Raw genomic sequence first — 16,615 nt, forward strand, 5'->3', positions numbered from 1 at the left:
GCAGGAGTGAAGGGTTAGATTGATCTTAGAGTAGGTTAAAAGATCAGCACAGCATTGTGAGCCGAAGGGTCTGTACTGTGCTGTAATGTTCTATGTCCTAAACTTAAATTAAACATAAATTATTAAATCATAAATATGTATTCCAATTAAAAAATCCTTAAAGCAAGTAGTAGCCATTGGGCAAATGAGTAGAACTGGTGTTTGGGAATGAGGCGAGCTGCTGGAGAAACAGTAAACATGGGTGAAGTTCAGTTTAATTGTTGGAATACTACAGACTCTCATGAAATGCTTCCACTTTCATTAGCATTTGGAGGAAGAAGTCTATATTTAGAGAGAGAAATCTGTGGCCTACGGTTGAAGCAGTCTGTATTTATTCAGCATTAGGCCGAAAAGCCCAAAGCTGGCAGCCATTGGCAGACAGTGCTGCAATCAGGCATTCCTTTCCCTGATATGTCAGAGACAGAATAATCTCTGGTGCTTTGGGAACAGCTGATGCCAATGACAGGCTGCTCACATAGCACAGGCCGTCCAACAGGGCTATAGGTTTACATGGGCTGGTTCTGCAACATCTACAGTTCCAAGCACAGCTCCGGTCCCATCCCCTTCAACGGCTGCCGCCTGCTCTGCCTTCCCCACCACTGATCTGATCCTCCGCCATCGGATGTGGAAGCATGCTCACGGGTGAGCAATTGAACGAAACCAAAATTGACCTCGGCGAGGAGCAAGGGCAGCCAGATCAAAATGTCCCAGCAGCAAAAGAACAGATTTCAGCGGTGGAGGACCGGGATCCCAGAGGCATCAATGCCCACTTAAAGGTGAGTTCTGCTTGGCCTTGTGGAAGCATGCAGATTGGGAGTGGTATATGGTAATCGAGTAACTCACTGTAATCTTCAGCTGGTCTAAGTAACACTCCCCTTTAAGAACGGGCAGTGAAAAACACAAATGGTGTATTTTCAGAAGCTCCACCCCCTGCAGGAGAGTCTTGTTTGAAGAGAGTCCAGGCTAAAAGATTGATTGGTGCACATGCCTGATTCAAAGCATTTTCAAGTGATATGCTAAAGACATTTTTCACCTATTGTTGCACCTGCAAACTGTCCACAGACAAATGAGGGTAATTCTTGGCCAGGGACAAATGAGGGCGATGGTCTTTTTTGTTTGCAGGTCCATCTAAGCAGGATATTGACAATTTGAGCTATTTTATTGACCTGCTAATGCATTCTACCTTTTATAATTTAGCACCAAATGTATGGAACAGTCAATGTGTATGTACTATGGTAAAGGAAGATAAATGGCCGAAATACTTGAATGTACAGTGTGTGTTTGTAAGGTACTGCTGAATCCAATATTGATTTTGTCCAGAATGAGCTGGAAACTATTTCCAGCTGAAATTGTGCAGATGTGCAATTGGACTGGGCATTTCTATGCGATGATCATGCCTGACATTGTCTTGGTGTTATGTGTATACCAGATGTGACACAGGTACACCTACAGTAAGTAGGAGCAGAAACATGCTACAACTATTGTGGAATGGTCGCTGTAGAACCAGGGACACCTTTCACTAGTTTAGTAGTTTCTTCACCATCTAAAGGGGTATTCTGATGTTGGGTGTCCTATCTAGGCACCTTCAAACTGAGTGGCTACAACAAAGAGGGGCTGATTTTTCCAGGGAAATTTAAGGTGCTTCAGGCTGTCGTTGAAGACTCTGTGAAGCCTGTAAGGATATATAGTGAAAGGCTTTCTGACTGGTTGCATCACAGTCCGATGTGGAGATGCCAATCTGTAGAAATGCAAAAGGCTACAAAGAGTGGTGGACACAACCAGTTCCATAATGGCAAAGCTCTCCCCACCATCAAGAACATCTACAAGAGGCAAAGTATCAGGAAGGTGGCATCCATCATCAGTGAACTTCACCATCTGGGCCATGTCCTCTTCTCAATGCTGCCATCAGGAGGAACAAGAGCCTGAATTCCCATACCTCAAGGTTCAGCTTCAGCTTCTTCTCCACTGACATCAGATTCTTAGATCAACCTGAAAAACCCTAATCTCACCTTGGACTACATTTCTCTCACTTCGTTGTTTTGTTCACTTTGCTTGTCTGGAACTCTCCAAAGAACAATCTGTTGGTAGGCTCAGGTTTTCCAAAATGGTCCAGCACATCACTGAGATGTGTAATAATCTGCAAGGAGACCAGGGTAAGTCTGACTTGTTGCATTTTGAGAAGTCACATCTAGGTAGGAATTTCAGAGTGAATGGCAGGGCCCTGGGGGTTACTGTAGAACAGAGTGGTCTTGGAATACAAGTACATGGTTCCCTGAAAGTGGAGTCACTGGAAGAAAAGGTGGAGATGAATTCTTATGGGACACTGACCTTCATATTCAGGGCAACAGGTATAGAAGTTGGGAGGTTATGGTATGATTGTACAGGATGCTGATGAGGCCACGCTAGGAGTATTGTGTTTAGTTTCAGTCACTCTGTAGGAAAAATGTTACTGGCAAAGAATGCAGAAAGGATTTATGAGGATACTGCTAGGAATTGAGATACTGAGTTATAGGGAGAGATTGGACAAGCTAGGAATTTATTCCTTACAGTCTAGGAGACTGAGAGATGATCTTATCAGAATCAAATCAGGTTTATATATGGCTTACTGTATATGGCATGAAATTTGTTATATTCTGGTAGTGTACAATGCCAAGACATAAAGTAACAATAAATAGTGCAAAAGTGGAATAATAAGGTCGTGTTCATTGGTTCATGGACCGTTCAGAAATCTAATGGTGGAGAGAAAAAGCTTTCGCAAAATCATTGAGTGTGGGTCTTCAGGCTCCTGTACCTGCTCTCCAATGATAGTAATGAGAAGAGGACTCTCCCAGATGGCGTGTGTCCTTAGTGATAGATGTCGCATTTCTGAAGCTGTCCTCAATGGTGGGGAAAGTTGTGCCTGTGATGGAGCTGGTTGAGCCTATAACCCACAGCAGCCTCTTTCCATCCTGTGTATTGAAGCCTCCATACTAGGGGAGGACTGATGTGTGTTCTCCCCATTTCCCCTTCCGAAGTCCTCAATCAATTCCCCTGTCGCGCTGACATTGAGTACAAGGTTGTTCTTGCGTCACCTCTCAACCATCCAATCTATCTCACTCCCGCACACCTCCTTGTCGCCATCTGAGATTCTACCAACAATGGTATCACCAGTGAATTTATAGGTGAAGCTTGAGCTGTGTTTAGCCTCGTAGTCATGTGCGTGGAGGGAAAAGAGCAATGGGCTAAGCACACGTCCTTGAAGTGCACCTGTGTTGATTGTCAGTGAGGAGGAGATCCACACTGTCTGGTCTCCTCATGAGGAATTCAAAGGTCCTGTTTTGGATGGAAGTACAGAGGCCCGGCTTTTGGAACTTGTTGATCAATACTGAGGGACAGCCTGATGTATGTTTTGCTGTTGTTTAGATGGTGATCCAATATATTTTATTAGTAGCTGTTTCAATAGGTTTCAATAGATACTTCCATAACACATCAGGTGGCGGCACTGACCTCGAATCCGCCCGCCTCCAGAGCCACGAAAATCTGGCACCCTGAGGCGCACTAGTCTTCCAGGCCACGTCCTTGGCATATCGAAAAGCAGCTGGTCGTGAGGCTCTGAGAGCGAGCCCCATTTCCGCAAAGAACCAAAGTCAGCATGTAACTCCAGGTCAGGGTCTTCAAAAGAACCCTGAAAAGGGAAAAAAGAGATACTAAGGATAGAAATAGAGCTGTTCCAAAGATACAAGCAAAGGAGGCACCATTAGGTGCCATCGTCCAAAGCTCCACCTCTTCGACACGCCTTTAAGAGGTGTATAGCATTTTGAGGGGCATAATTAGGGTAAATAAATTTAATTCTTTCTGTAGGGCTGGGGAATCAAGAACTAAAGAGCACAGGTTGAAGGTGAGAGGGGAAAGATTTAATAGGAATTTAATGGGCAAATTTTATTCAAAGTATGATATGTATGTCAAATGAGCTGCCAGATGCAGTGGTTGAGGCAGGTACAATAACAAACTTTTAAAAGAGAGTTTAGCAGGTGCATGGATTGGAAAGGTTTAGGAGTTACGGACTAAATGCTGGCAAATGGAACTGGCTAGGATAGGGCATTTTGGTCAGGGACTAGTCAGGATGAATGGCCTGTTAGTGAGCTGTGTGACTTTGATCATCACACATTTTCTTCTGCCTGGCGTTCTTCGCCAAAGTCAAATTTACTCTGAACCTTTCCTCCAAGCGTGCCCTCTGCTTGTGTGTCCTAGCCGCAGCATCAGAGAGATCATCCAGGCACCATTCACAAATAATGGTTTAATTTACTTTGATGTGGGGGAGGAAGAGGTACCAAGAATTGTTGTTTCCAAGCAGCATTGACAACACTCAAGTGCCCATAGGTAACCCAGACCACCCCTTCAATGGGAAAGGTTTGCATTCCCTCACATGTGCAAGTGGTTGTGGATCTGGAGAGGAACTTCCTCCTGACGATTGACTTGTTTCTCAGAAGCACACATGTACACAAGACTCTTTTACCATTAGGGAGTCTTCACTGAAGTATGGTGGAGAATTCCACCAGCGAGCACTATCTGGGACTACGGATTCCCAAGGACATCCAAGTAAAGATGGCTCTGAGCTGCGACTTCTGTTAGGGTTGCGGCTTAGTCTTAGTTGTGTTTTTAGTGTGTTTTTTGGGTTTGTGGAGATGGTTTTGGGGACAGAGAGGGGAGTTAGGGGAGAGGTTAGGGTTTTAGGGACAGGGAATTGGAGAAATTAGAAGACAGGCCAGCATCTTAAGTCTTAAGTCTCCACTCTACTCTTGAAGGGCAGTGGTGCGGAGATGGGACATCAGCGGACCAGGCCAGATTGTCCAGCTGACAGACCAGTGTGGATGAAGGGTACTGCCCCCTCTCCCAGGTCATTGAATTGTCGATGGAATCCAGAATCAGAGTTCCGTGCGGCAGGAGCAATGAGATCTGAAAGCCCCTGGGTTCAGTGAATTGGCCCCCTGGCATCAGTACTGAGCACCAAGGCCCAAAGGGTCAAATTGGAACTCTGGAAGTCAAGGCCCATTGGGCAGAGCTCCAGATCTGTGAATCTCTGCGACACCACTGGGGTAGTCAAGGGCCTAATGTCAGTGTGTGCACAACCAAATCCATGTCTGAATCCGGGTCCGTTTGATGATTAAGGCTGAAGAATGCATTCTATCTTGGAGTGTGGCTGGGAGGGAGAACAGGAGCTTGTCTCATTGCTTATTGTGTTCTGTTTTGTTGTGTTTGGTACTGTTCTGCTGAGTATTGTGGGGGATGCTGTTTGCACTGGAATGTGTGGATACACTTGTGGGCTGCCCCCAGCACACCCTCGGGTATGTTGGTTGTTAATGCAAACAATGCCTTTGACTGTAGGTTTCGATGTACACATGATCAATAAACTTGAATCTGGAATCTTGAATCTTGCTTCTGATAGAAGATAAGATTCCTTAATGTACTCTGGTGAACATCTCCACACATCAATTTAAAACACCAACCTGATACCCCAATAAATAGGCTGGAGCGTCCATATGATACAAAAATTCCAACGTAATGATTTCAACATCTACTTGGACTGATTATAGCAATATGAATAAATTAATCCCTACTCTAATCAGTGTAATGTCTGTACGGGTGGTGTAGTGACTTCACAGCAAGAGATCCCGGCCAGACCTGGTAAATCCTATAGAGTATTTAACATTTCAGTAATATTTGAATAATATTGTAAATACATCGTTTGATTAAGCATTCTTTGTTGTTTACATAATTCATTATCTAAGACGTATGTGAGTGGCATACATCATTACACCACCACGTCAAAAGTGAGTGCCTCACTGAAGAAAATAAACTAAGTACACAAATATCACTGTCTTCCGTGTTTGTCTTTTGATTAGCTTCTGGAGTAATAAAACAAAACATTAGTGACAAGATAGTTTTAACATAGACCCAAAATGACTACAGACCTGTTGAAGTGCAGCATGTGTTTCTTCGGAAGGGGAAGGAAATAGTCGAGTTAAAAATGAAGAAGAAAAATGTTGAAATTCACAGATTCATGAACAGTGAGTACTGGATAATAATAATAATAAATAAAAGCAGAAATGGCTGGCTACACTGGAAAGATAGACACGTTCAATTGCTCTGCAGATGACTGCATAATGTATACTGAATGATTTGAGCAGTAGTTTGACGCAAATGAAAAAGCCAATCAGAAGTGAGTGCCAGTGTTATTGAGTGCAATAGATGGAAAAGCATACGGTTTGCTCAGAAGTTTAATTGCTCCAACCAACCCAGTCAAACTGAGCTTTGCTGATATGATGAATATTATGCAGGAACATTTAGAACCAAAACCATTGTTGATTGCTGAAAGCGTTAGGTTTAATAAGTGGAATCAAAAGGAAGGGGACTCTATTTCAGCTTATGAGGTTGAATTGAATAGATTGACTGAGCATTGTCAATTCAGTAGTGGGCTTAATCATGCACCGAGTGATCATTTAGTTAATGGAATCTTACAAATGCATTCAAAAATGACTCTTAACTGAATCACAACTCACATTTTAAAGTGCAGTTGAACTTGCTGTATCAATGGAAACAGCAGCCAGAGACAGAATTGAGTTGCAGTCAGCAATAGATGAGAGTGTGAACAAAATTGCAATACTTAAACAGAAACCGGCCTGGCTGAACAAATAATGTGACCATTGTGGCAAGTGTTTACATACACCAGGCCAATGCAAGTTTAAAGGTGAAACTTGCAGAAAATGCAACAAGGTAGGACACATACCAAAAACATTTTAGGCACGACAAAATAGATCAACTGAACAAGGAAGAGAAAAAGATAAGAAGTGAATGGCAGATTAATTAAACTGGAATTGGACACTGGCTTGGCTGTTTCAGTCATTCCACAAAATAAGCTTGAATGGCATTTAAAAGATACTGAAGTGAAGCCTGCAGATATCTAACTAACAATTTATACTGGAGGAAAGATAACTCCTGTGGGAATGACATTTGTGACAGTGATATACCCCAACCAAGAAACTTCATTGGGTTTGTATGTGGTAAGAATAGGTCCACTGTTGTGGGGCTGTAACTGGCTGAGAGAACCACAACTTGACTGGAGATCCAGTCACTATTTGCTTGCCACATCCCCTGCAACAGAGTCAACTGAAAGGGAATTAAGAAAGCTACTGGATGATACCACAGCAGTGTTCAAGGATGGCAATGGAAAACTCAAACAAACAGTATCAGGAATAAAATAATGTTAAATGAAAATGCCACACCCATTTATCCTGTCCCTTACACCGCCCATGATAAAGTATATCGATCACATGGAAGCTGAAGGAATTCTTTCCAAGGTTGAGTGGAGCCTATGGACAATGGCAGCAGTCCCAATAGCCAAGCGTTTGTGCTCCAGCATTTTGTGTGTGTTGTTTGGATTTCCAGCATCCGCAGATTCTCTCTTGTTTGTGGCCTGCTGAGTCCTTCCAGCATTTTGTGTGTGCTGCCTGGATTTTTAGCATCTGCAGATTTTCACTTATTTGTGAGAAGAATAGATATGTCAGGATCTGTGGTGATTTTAAGATTACTGTCAACCCAGTACTGAAAGTAAATCAACACCCTCTGCCCAGGATAGAGGATATCTTTGCAAGCCTTTCAGGAAGGAAACACTTCGGTGAAGTGGACTTAGCTGAGGCATGAGCCATCTCCATCCTACAGATGGAGATGGAAGAACGGTCCAAAATTTTCTTCACTTTAAACACTGACAAAGGTCTTTATCATTATAATAGGCTTTATTTCTGGAGTAGCATCTGCACCTGCACTCTGGCAGTGAGCTATGACCCAGGTGCCACAAGGCTGCCAGGCACTCAGTGTTACCTGGATGACATCATTGTTACCGGTGAGGATGGAAAGGAACATCTCCAAAATCTCAAGACAGTGCTAAAAAGATTAGAAGATTATGGGCTCAGAGGTGATATGGCAAGTATGAATTCTTTAAACCAAGTATCACCTATTGTGGTCATACCGTTGATGCACAGGGATTATACAAATGTGCTGAGAAAATCCAAGCTGTGGTGGATGCCCCGAGGCCAAAGGATAGGTCACAGTTGTGGCCCTTTTTAGGATTTGTCACTTACTAGAACAGGTTCCTGTCAAACCTGGCTACTGTGTTCCACCCCTTGAACTCATTACTACAGATCGGGAAGAGATGGCAATGGACAAAGCAGGCGGCTTGTAGACATCCAGTGAAACTTACCTGTGACGTCTCGCCTTTTGGTATATGTGCACATGCTATGACTGATGGAAATGAACGCTCAATAGCCTTTGCGTTGCGTTTTGTAATTGCTGCAGAGAAAAATTATGCACAGATTGACAGAGAGGCCTCGTGTCTGGTTTGGGGTATAAAATGTTTCAACCAGTACTTGTATAGGAGAGAGTTCACCCTCATTACTGATTATCAACCCCTAGGGTCCATTTTCAATCCACAGAAGGGTGCTCCACTAACAGCAGCAGCACGAGTGCAGAGATGTGCTCTGTTCCTTGGAGGGCACAATTACAAGATCAAACTCAAATGGACAACTGATCATGGAAATGCTGATGGGTTGTCACGTTTACCCTTGGAAAAGGAAGTGTCTGAAAAATGAACAAAAGGGGACACTTCTCTTGATGTGTCCTTCCTAATACTGATCAAAAGTCTCCCTATTATAGCACAGATGATCCAAAGGGAAACCAGAAAAGACCCCACACTGTCTCAGGTCTATATGCCACCCAAAATGGTTGGAGCATGCAGGTTCCCCCATTTTTACCAGCCCTGCAATGAACTTGCCCTTGATGGAGGTTGTCTTATGTGAGGATTGAGAGTTGTTGTATCATCCAAGCTAAGAGCTAAAGTGCTGGAGGAGTTAAATGCTGGTCATCTGGGCATGTTCAAAATGAAAGTGTTGGCTCAAAGCTTTGTCTGGTGGCCTGGGATAGATCAGCAGGTCGAGCAGCTTGCCATGCACTGTTTGACATACCAACACATCCAGAAGATGTCAAGAGCAACACCTCTCCATCTCTGGGAGAGGCCTGCATTGCCCTGGAAGAGGATTCATGTGGATTTTGTTGGACTATTCATGGGCACAAATTTCTTGGTAGTCGTGGATGCAGCTACAAAGTGGCCAGAGGTGTTCCTAATAACCCCACTACAGCCTCTCACACTGTTGATGTGTTGAAAAACCTCTTCTCAAGAATAGGTGTTCCAGATCTTTTAGTTAGTGACAATGGACAACAGTTTATTGTGGAACAGTTTCAGTCATTCCTAAAAATGAGTGGAATAAGACATGTTACATCTGCACCATGTCACCCAGCTCCAACTAGCTTGGAAAAAAGTTTTTTCCAGAGTCTGAAGAATATATTGCAAGTAAGGTCAGCAAAACAGACTGTAATGACAGTGAATCAGAAACTCACCAATATCCTCCTGGCATATCGCAAAGCAGCACACTCCATAACCAACAGCTCACCACTTATGCTGTTCCCAGGTCACCCCTTGTGCTCACGCTCGGATCTCCTCAAACCCAGTCTCGGAAAGAGCATGCAGGACAAACAGCTGAGACAAACTGAGCGCTCCTCCAACAAGGAGGTTCAATGTTTCGCTTCCGGACAAGCAATCCTGGCGAGGGATTATGGTGGTGATCAAACGTGGGGTACTTGAAAAGATTAAGAACAGAACTGGACCACTCTCCCATTGTTACTTTTCCTTAGTGAGGCACTCAGATGTGATGGTGGCATAATGATGTATGCCATTCACATACCTCTTACATATAACCCATATTGAATTATATAAACAATAAAGAGGAGATCGTGTCTGATGTCATTTGGAGACGACACATTGATCAGTTGAGGAAAGCAGAGTCAATTATTACAAAAGAAAGGTGTCCAGAGCTGTCGGTCCCAGAGTCAACTCTTACTAGACTACTAGATTACTAGAGAGCAATACATTACATATTTGAGTTAAGCATTCTACATCGAGTTGGAGTTTATAGCTAAGCAGGGATGAATACTGTATATTTAATATTTTAGCAATATTTGAGTAATATTGTAAATGTATTGTTTATTTAAGTTTTCTTTATTGTTTATATAATTCAATATGGGTTATATGTAAGAGGTATGTGAATGGCATACATCATTATGCCACCATCACATCTGAGTGCCTCACTAAGGAAAAGTAACAAAGTTAACAAGTATCCCCATCTTGTGCTTTTTTTTGATTAGTTTCTGGAGTTACAAGACATAACAAATCTCCTTTGCACCCTCTCTAAAACTTCCACATCCTTCATTTAATGAAGCAAGCAGAACAGTATTCGAAGTGCGGTCTAAACAGAGTTTTATAGAGGTACAACATTACCTAGTGGATCTGGAGCTCAATCCCCTGATGAATGAGGACCAGTACACCATGTGCCTCCTTAACCACATTATCAACTGCACCGCACCTTTGAGGGATCTATTAACTTGGAACCCATGGTCTGTCTGTTCCTGCACACTGCCAAGAACTCCGCCATTAACTTTGTACCCTGCCTTCCATCTTCCAAACTTCCAAAGTGAATCACCCCACTCTTTTCTGGGTTAAACTTCATCAGCCTCTTCTTAGGCAAACTCTGCATCCTGTCTATATATCATTGTAACCTACGACAACCTTCTACACTATCCACACCATTACCTACCTTCATGTCATCTACAAACTTACTAATGCACCTCTCCACTTATTCATCCAGGTCATTTATAAAAATCACAAAGAGCAGGGGTCCCTGAACAGATCCTCTCAGAAGCACCACCAGTCACCAACCTCCAAGCAGAATACTCTCCGTCTACTATCATCCTCTGCCTTCTATGGGAAGCCAATCCCCCCTTCAGTCTAAAGGTGTATGGATTGGTTGGTTAATTGCATCTGTGAATTGCTCCTAACGTATAGCTGAATGATAAATCCTGGGGGAGTTGATTGGAATATTGAAGCGGGAGGTTGAATAATAAATACATTATACATTTAAGTTTGAAGGTTCAAAGGTTTATTCATTTATAAAGTGAACAAATTCTGAAATTCTTCTTCTCCGGATAGCAACAAAACCAAGAAAGAAAAAGAATGACAGTTCAATCATCAACCCGCAAATCCCCCCCTTCCCCCACGAAAAATAACAAAAATGGAGCAGGAGACACATTGGCCCCCAAATGGCATACCCATGCACACACATAAAAAACCCAAAAAAGATGGGGCAAAAAAAGGTTTTAGTCCAAGTCCACATCCAAAACACAGAAAACCTGGGTAACATTCTCCGGGCACAGCGACTGGTTCTCCCTCTCTCTGGTCACTGAGTGATCAATAGGCAGGCAGCTGGCACTCGCCTTCCACGTTGCCTCAATGTTTCAGTCTCCCTCATCAGCTGGATCAGTGAACAATGGAAGCATTAATCGCTGAAATGGAGCCAAACAATGGTTTGTGCCCTGTCCCACAGCCTTCTCACCATGAAGTTCCCGCAAGCTGCCTGTCTCCTGGAATCCTCTCGGAGACTGCAGAACACAGAAGCACCCAAATGAGCTCCAAACTTCCGCATTTGACTCGATGTTTCAATTTCCCTCGTTGCTTTGATCGGCAAACAAAGGAAGCTTTAATCGGCAAAATAGAATCGAACGTCAGCTTGCACCCCGTCCTGCAACTTGCCCGTGTTCACCACCTTTGCCTCCTGGAATCCTCTCAGAGGCTACAGAGCACTGTAACACCCAAATGATCCCCAAGCTGCATATAACAGGTTCCAACAGTTCCAGAATCACGTTCAGCATGAAAAACAATAAAAGATATAAAAGAAGTGAAATATCTGGTTTCATGATCTGTCCGGAAGATTGAAAGGTCATTGTACGCAGATGCCATCTTGCCCGGAAAATGCTGGATTCTAGTAAATTATGGGATGAACTCAGTGGGCCTGCTTCTGTGCTGTATCTCTCTATAATCCTATGACCCTCAATGAACCCAGACATCTGCATAGCATAACCTGCGATTATCTCCAAACTGTAGGTGTAAATAGATGGCAAGAAGTTTCCTCTATCATAGCTCCATTGTGCGGAGATTTTGACTCCTGAAAGAGACCAAAGTAACTACCACTTGCCAGGATCGTTTAATTTGCCTGGCAAGTCCCTTGATTCCCGCTCATCCCTTATTAAATGTGGGAGCTACCTCCTTTCCCTCTGCAAGCTCTCTCTACGTGCCAACCAGAGTGTGTGTTGTTGCTCAGTGAGTGCCAGGGGGTCTCTGTCTTTTAGGGATGAAGGTTGAAGCCTGTCTCTGATTCCTGTTGGCACATGAGTGAAGTTAGGTGAGGTTCCCTCATGACTCTCCCAGGCCCTTGTTTCAAAACTTAAGCCTGGGCTTCAAGCCATTTTCTGACGTTCCTTGTGGGTGACCCATTTGGACTTTATGTCAGGTATCAATCATCGTATCAAAAAAAAGACAAAAACTCCTACTTCTATGTCAATTCCCATTCAAGATCTGTTGATCTGTTACTCATGTTTGGACTAATACCAGAACACTGGGATGTGGGAGAAGTGCAGTAACAATGGGAGCAGTAACTGCGGAAAAGAAAAGCATGTCTATATACACACGACTGCCTAGTCCCTGAGCCCACGGGGCCATTCATTGGCATGGTGGCATTTGGGTGTGAGAAATTTTGAAGCAGTAGGTTTTGTAAGTTGCCTCATGGAGAGAGGAGAAAAAAATGTTCATGTTATAGAGTCAAAGCACAATCCAGCTTGGATACAGGCCCTTCGGCCCAACCAGTTCATGCCGACCACAGTGCCTGACCAGCTGAGTACCTCCACCATATCTTGTTTGCATTGCTTCAGGGCTGTATGTGGTTAATGGATTCAACCAAGTGGCTGACTTAGTTCTGGATGGTGTTGAAAGTTTTAGCTGTCGTGGGATACTCTCATCGTGTAAGAGGCTACACAGCACCCATGCCAAGACCACTGGACTCAAAAACAAAAACTTCTCCCAAGCCATTAGGCTGATTGACACCCACACTATAAACCCACCCCCTTCCACCCTCACACCATTACGTACACATCAGTCACTCCTCTCCACAACCCCTTAACACTCTTCATCCCCCCATGCACTGCCACTTCACAATCACATTCCACACCTTTTACCTACACTAAGTCACTGTCCTACTGTGCTCTCATGTGACCTGCTGCTAACCCAGAAGAGTTCCTCTTGCCAAAAGTCACTGCCATATTAACATTTCCCATCAGAGTCACCTTGTGTACAGATATTCTTGCACCTAGTGTCACTTTGTGTACATACAATCAGTCTATGTATCGTAACCTTATCTATATAGAGTCACATGCAAGCAATTACTTGTACATTGTGGTCTGTAGGATTGCTTTTATACTTGTATTTATTGTGTGTAAATTGTGTTCTTTATGCTCATTGTGTATTTTTATTGCACATGAGATGTGGAGTAACAATCATCTCATTCTCATTTACACTCGTGCACTGACAGATGGCAATAAACAATCTTGCATCTTTGAATCTTGACATGAACTAACATGAAGTGCTGAACGTTCTCTCTTCTTCTGCAAGTTCACTTTTGTGGGTGGTGGAAAACTTTTAGTAGGAATTTGAGATATTTGTTTCTTTCCCCCTTGATTCACAGGTGATGAGAGACACTGGTGAAGCCATCCTTTAATGCCTATCCCTGATTCCTCCATAAAGGGTGGAGATGAGTTACCCCATTGAATATCTGTAGCTATTGATTAGTCCTGCTTCCTTAGTGCTTTCAGAGAAGTCGTCGCAGCATTTTAACCTGGTATTGATTAGTGATTGGAATGGTGTGTGCATTAATGGGGAATTTAGGGGTTCTAATGCTCCCATGAGTCTGCTACTTTATCCTCTGAGGTCGTAAAGGTTAGACTTGCTGTAAAAGAAGACTTGATAGGTTGCTGCAGATGTTGGAGACTGGAGCTGTGACACAAGGCTGGTGGAGAGAGGGAACAGTTAGGCTGGGGCATAGGACGCCAGTCAAGACAGCTACTCGAGCATTGTTCGGCCTGCAGTTATCATTTCCATCACCATTCACATCTATCACCACTCAAAAGGGCACTGCGTGTCCTCATAATCATAATAATAATTGGCTGCCATAAACGGTCCCTAATGTGTACGGCTGTGTGGGAGGGGAGGGTTGGGTTGATTGTAGAGTAGGATAAAAGATGGGCACAACATTGTGAGTTGGAAGACCACTGTGAATCGAAAGGCTGTGTCGCTGCCTGTTCTATTTTCTGTGTCAGTGGTAGAGGAAAGGACGATAACCGCAGTATGGGGAGAATAAAATAGGATTAGTGCAAATGGGTGTTTGATGGTTCTGCACAGTTTCAAGAGGACGAAGAACTTATTCCTGAGCACTATGGTAGGCAATGGTAGGCTTTTGGATATAGATGTCAGGAGATTTGACACAGATAATACTACCAAATATAACAGAGAAATAGTCAGACTTACTATTTATCTCACATAACTTTGACACAAATGTTACATGATACTTACCAGAGGATGCTTGAATGTTTTGTCCTGATCTTATTCCCTGAGGCTATTAACTGCTTCATTATCTGAAGTTGTGAATGGAACTAAACACTCCACTCAGTTGTGAACTGTCACATTTCCACCTACATGGAGGAATCTGTGTCGGGGGCTTCCTCTTGCCGACATACCCTGGGCTTCGAGGTGTTTCTTCTCCAGCTCCCTTAGTCATCTTCTTTTGGGATTCCTATTGTTACACTCAATGAAAAGATTTTCCCTAATTTCTACTGAGTTTAATATTACTGGGGTTCCTTAATGTTGGAAATTGTCATAATACTATAAGACCGTAAGACATAGGAGGAAACCAAGGCCATTTGGTCTGCCATTCCATCATGCCTGATTTATTATCCCTCTCACCCCCATTATCCTGCCTTCTCCCTGTAATTTTTGATACCCTGATTAATCAAGACACAATTAACCTCTGCATTTAATATACTCAATGACTTGACCTTCACAGCCATCCATGGCAATGAATTTCACAAATTCACCACCCTCTGGCTAAAGAAATTCCTCCTATCTCTGTTTGAAATGGACATCCCTCTATTCTGAGGCTGTGCTCTCCGGTCCTAAACTCACCCACTAGAGGAAGTACCCTCTCCACATCTACTCTATTTAGGCCCTTCAATATTCAATAGGTTTCGATGAAATTCCCCCTCATTCTTCTAAACTCTAGTGAGTACAGGCCCAGAACCATCAAACACTCCTCATACATTAACCCTTTCATTCCTGGGATCATTCTCATGAACCTCCTCTGGACTCTCTCCAATGCCAGTGCATCTTTTCTTAGATAAGAGTCTTAAAACTGCTTACAATACTCCAATTGCTGTCCGGCCAATGCCTTATAAAGCCTCAGCATTACATCTTTGTTCTTATAGTCTAATCCTCTCAAAACGAATGTTAACATTGCATTTGCTTTCCTTTCCTGCAAGTTAACCTTTAGGGAATCTTGCACAAGAATTCTCAAGTCCCTTTGAACATTGGATTTTTGAGATTTCTCCCCATTTAGAAAATAGTTTATGTTTTTATTCCTTCTAACAAAGTGCATGACCCTACACTTCCCTACACTAGATTCCATCTGCCTCTTCTTTGCTATTCTCCTAATCTGGCCAAGTTCTTCTGCGAGGCTCTGCTTCCTCAATATTACCTGCCCTTCCACTGATCATATCATCCGCAAACTTGGCCACAAGACCATCAATTCTGTCATCCAAATCATTAACATATAAAGCAAAAAGAAGTGGTCCCAATACCGATGTCTGTAGAACACCACTAGGCACTAGAAGCCAACCAGAATAGGTCCACTTTATTTCCACACTTTGCCTCCTGCCAGTCAGCCAATCTTCTATCCATGCCAGCATCTTCCCTGTGATACGATGTGATCTTTTCTTGTTAGGTGACACCTTGTCAACAGCCCTCTGAAAATTCAAGTATACAACATCTACTGAGTCTCACTTGTCTACCTGCCTGTTATTTCTTCAAAGAATTCCAACAGAATTGTCAGGTGAAATTTCCTTTTAAGGAAACAGTGCAGACTTTGGGCTATATTGTCATGTGCCTCCAAGTACCCCAAAGCATTATCCTTAGTAATGGACTGCAACATCTTCCCAACCACTGAAGTCAGTCTAACTGGCCTATAATTTCCTTTCTTCTCCCTCATTCCCTTCTTAAAGAGTGGAGTGACATTTGCAATTTTCCAGTCCTCTGGAACTATTCCAGAATCTAGTGATCCTTGAAAAATCATTACTAATGCCTCCACAGTCTCTTCAGCTACGTCTTTCAGAACCCTGGGATGTAGTCTATCTGCTCCGGAATTCTTATTCACCTGTACACCTTTCAACATCCCAAGAACCTTCTCCTTAGTAATAGTCAAGATGACGCCTGCGTACAACACTGCTTTGGTCTACATCTTCTGGATAGATCATGAAACTATATATTTCACTTCTTTTATGCCTTTTATGTTTGATTTTTGTCTTGATTGTGATTGTGGAACTGTGATTTGCAGTT

At 43.1% G+C, this 16,615-nt stretch overlaps 1 protein-coding gene across 1 annotated transcript in view; it reads left to right on the forward strand.

Annotated features, from left to right (window-relative positions):
- The first annotated feature begins 484 nt into the window (after window positions 1-484).
- The window catches only part of LOC134357064 (caveolin-2-like), a 30,062-nt gene continuing 13,931 nt past the window's right edge, over window positions 485-16,615 (forward strand). The window contains exon 1 of the mRNA XM_063068380.1: window positions 485-815. Coding sequence (XP_062924450.1) covers window positions 672-815 — 144 coding nt within the window. The 5' untranslated portion in view covers window positions 485-671. The remainder of the gene's footprint in view (window positions 816-16,615) is intronic.

This window comes from Mobula hypostoma, chromosome 15, assembly GCF_963921235.1.
Source record: "Mobula hypostoma chromosome 15, sMobHyp1.1, whole genome shotgun sequence".
Classification (NCBI taxonomy): domain Eukaryota; kingdom Metazoa; phylum Chordata; class Chondrichthyes; order Myliobatiformes; family Myliobatidae; genus Mobula; species Mobula hypostoma.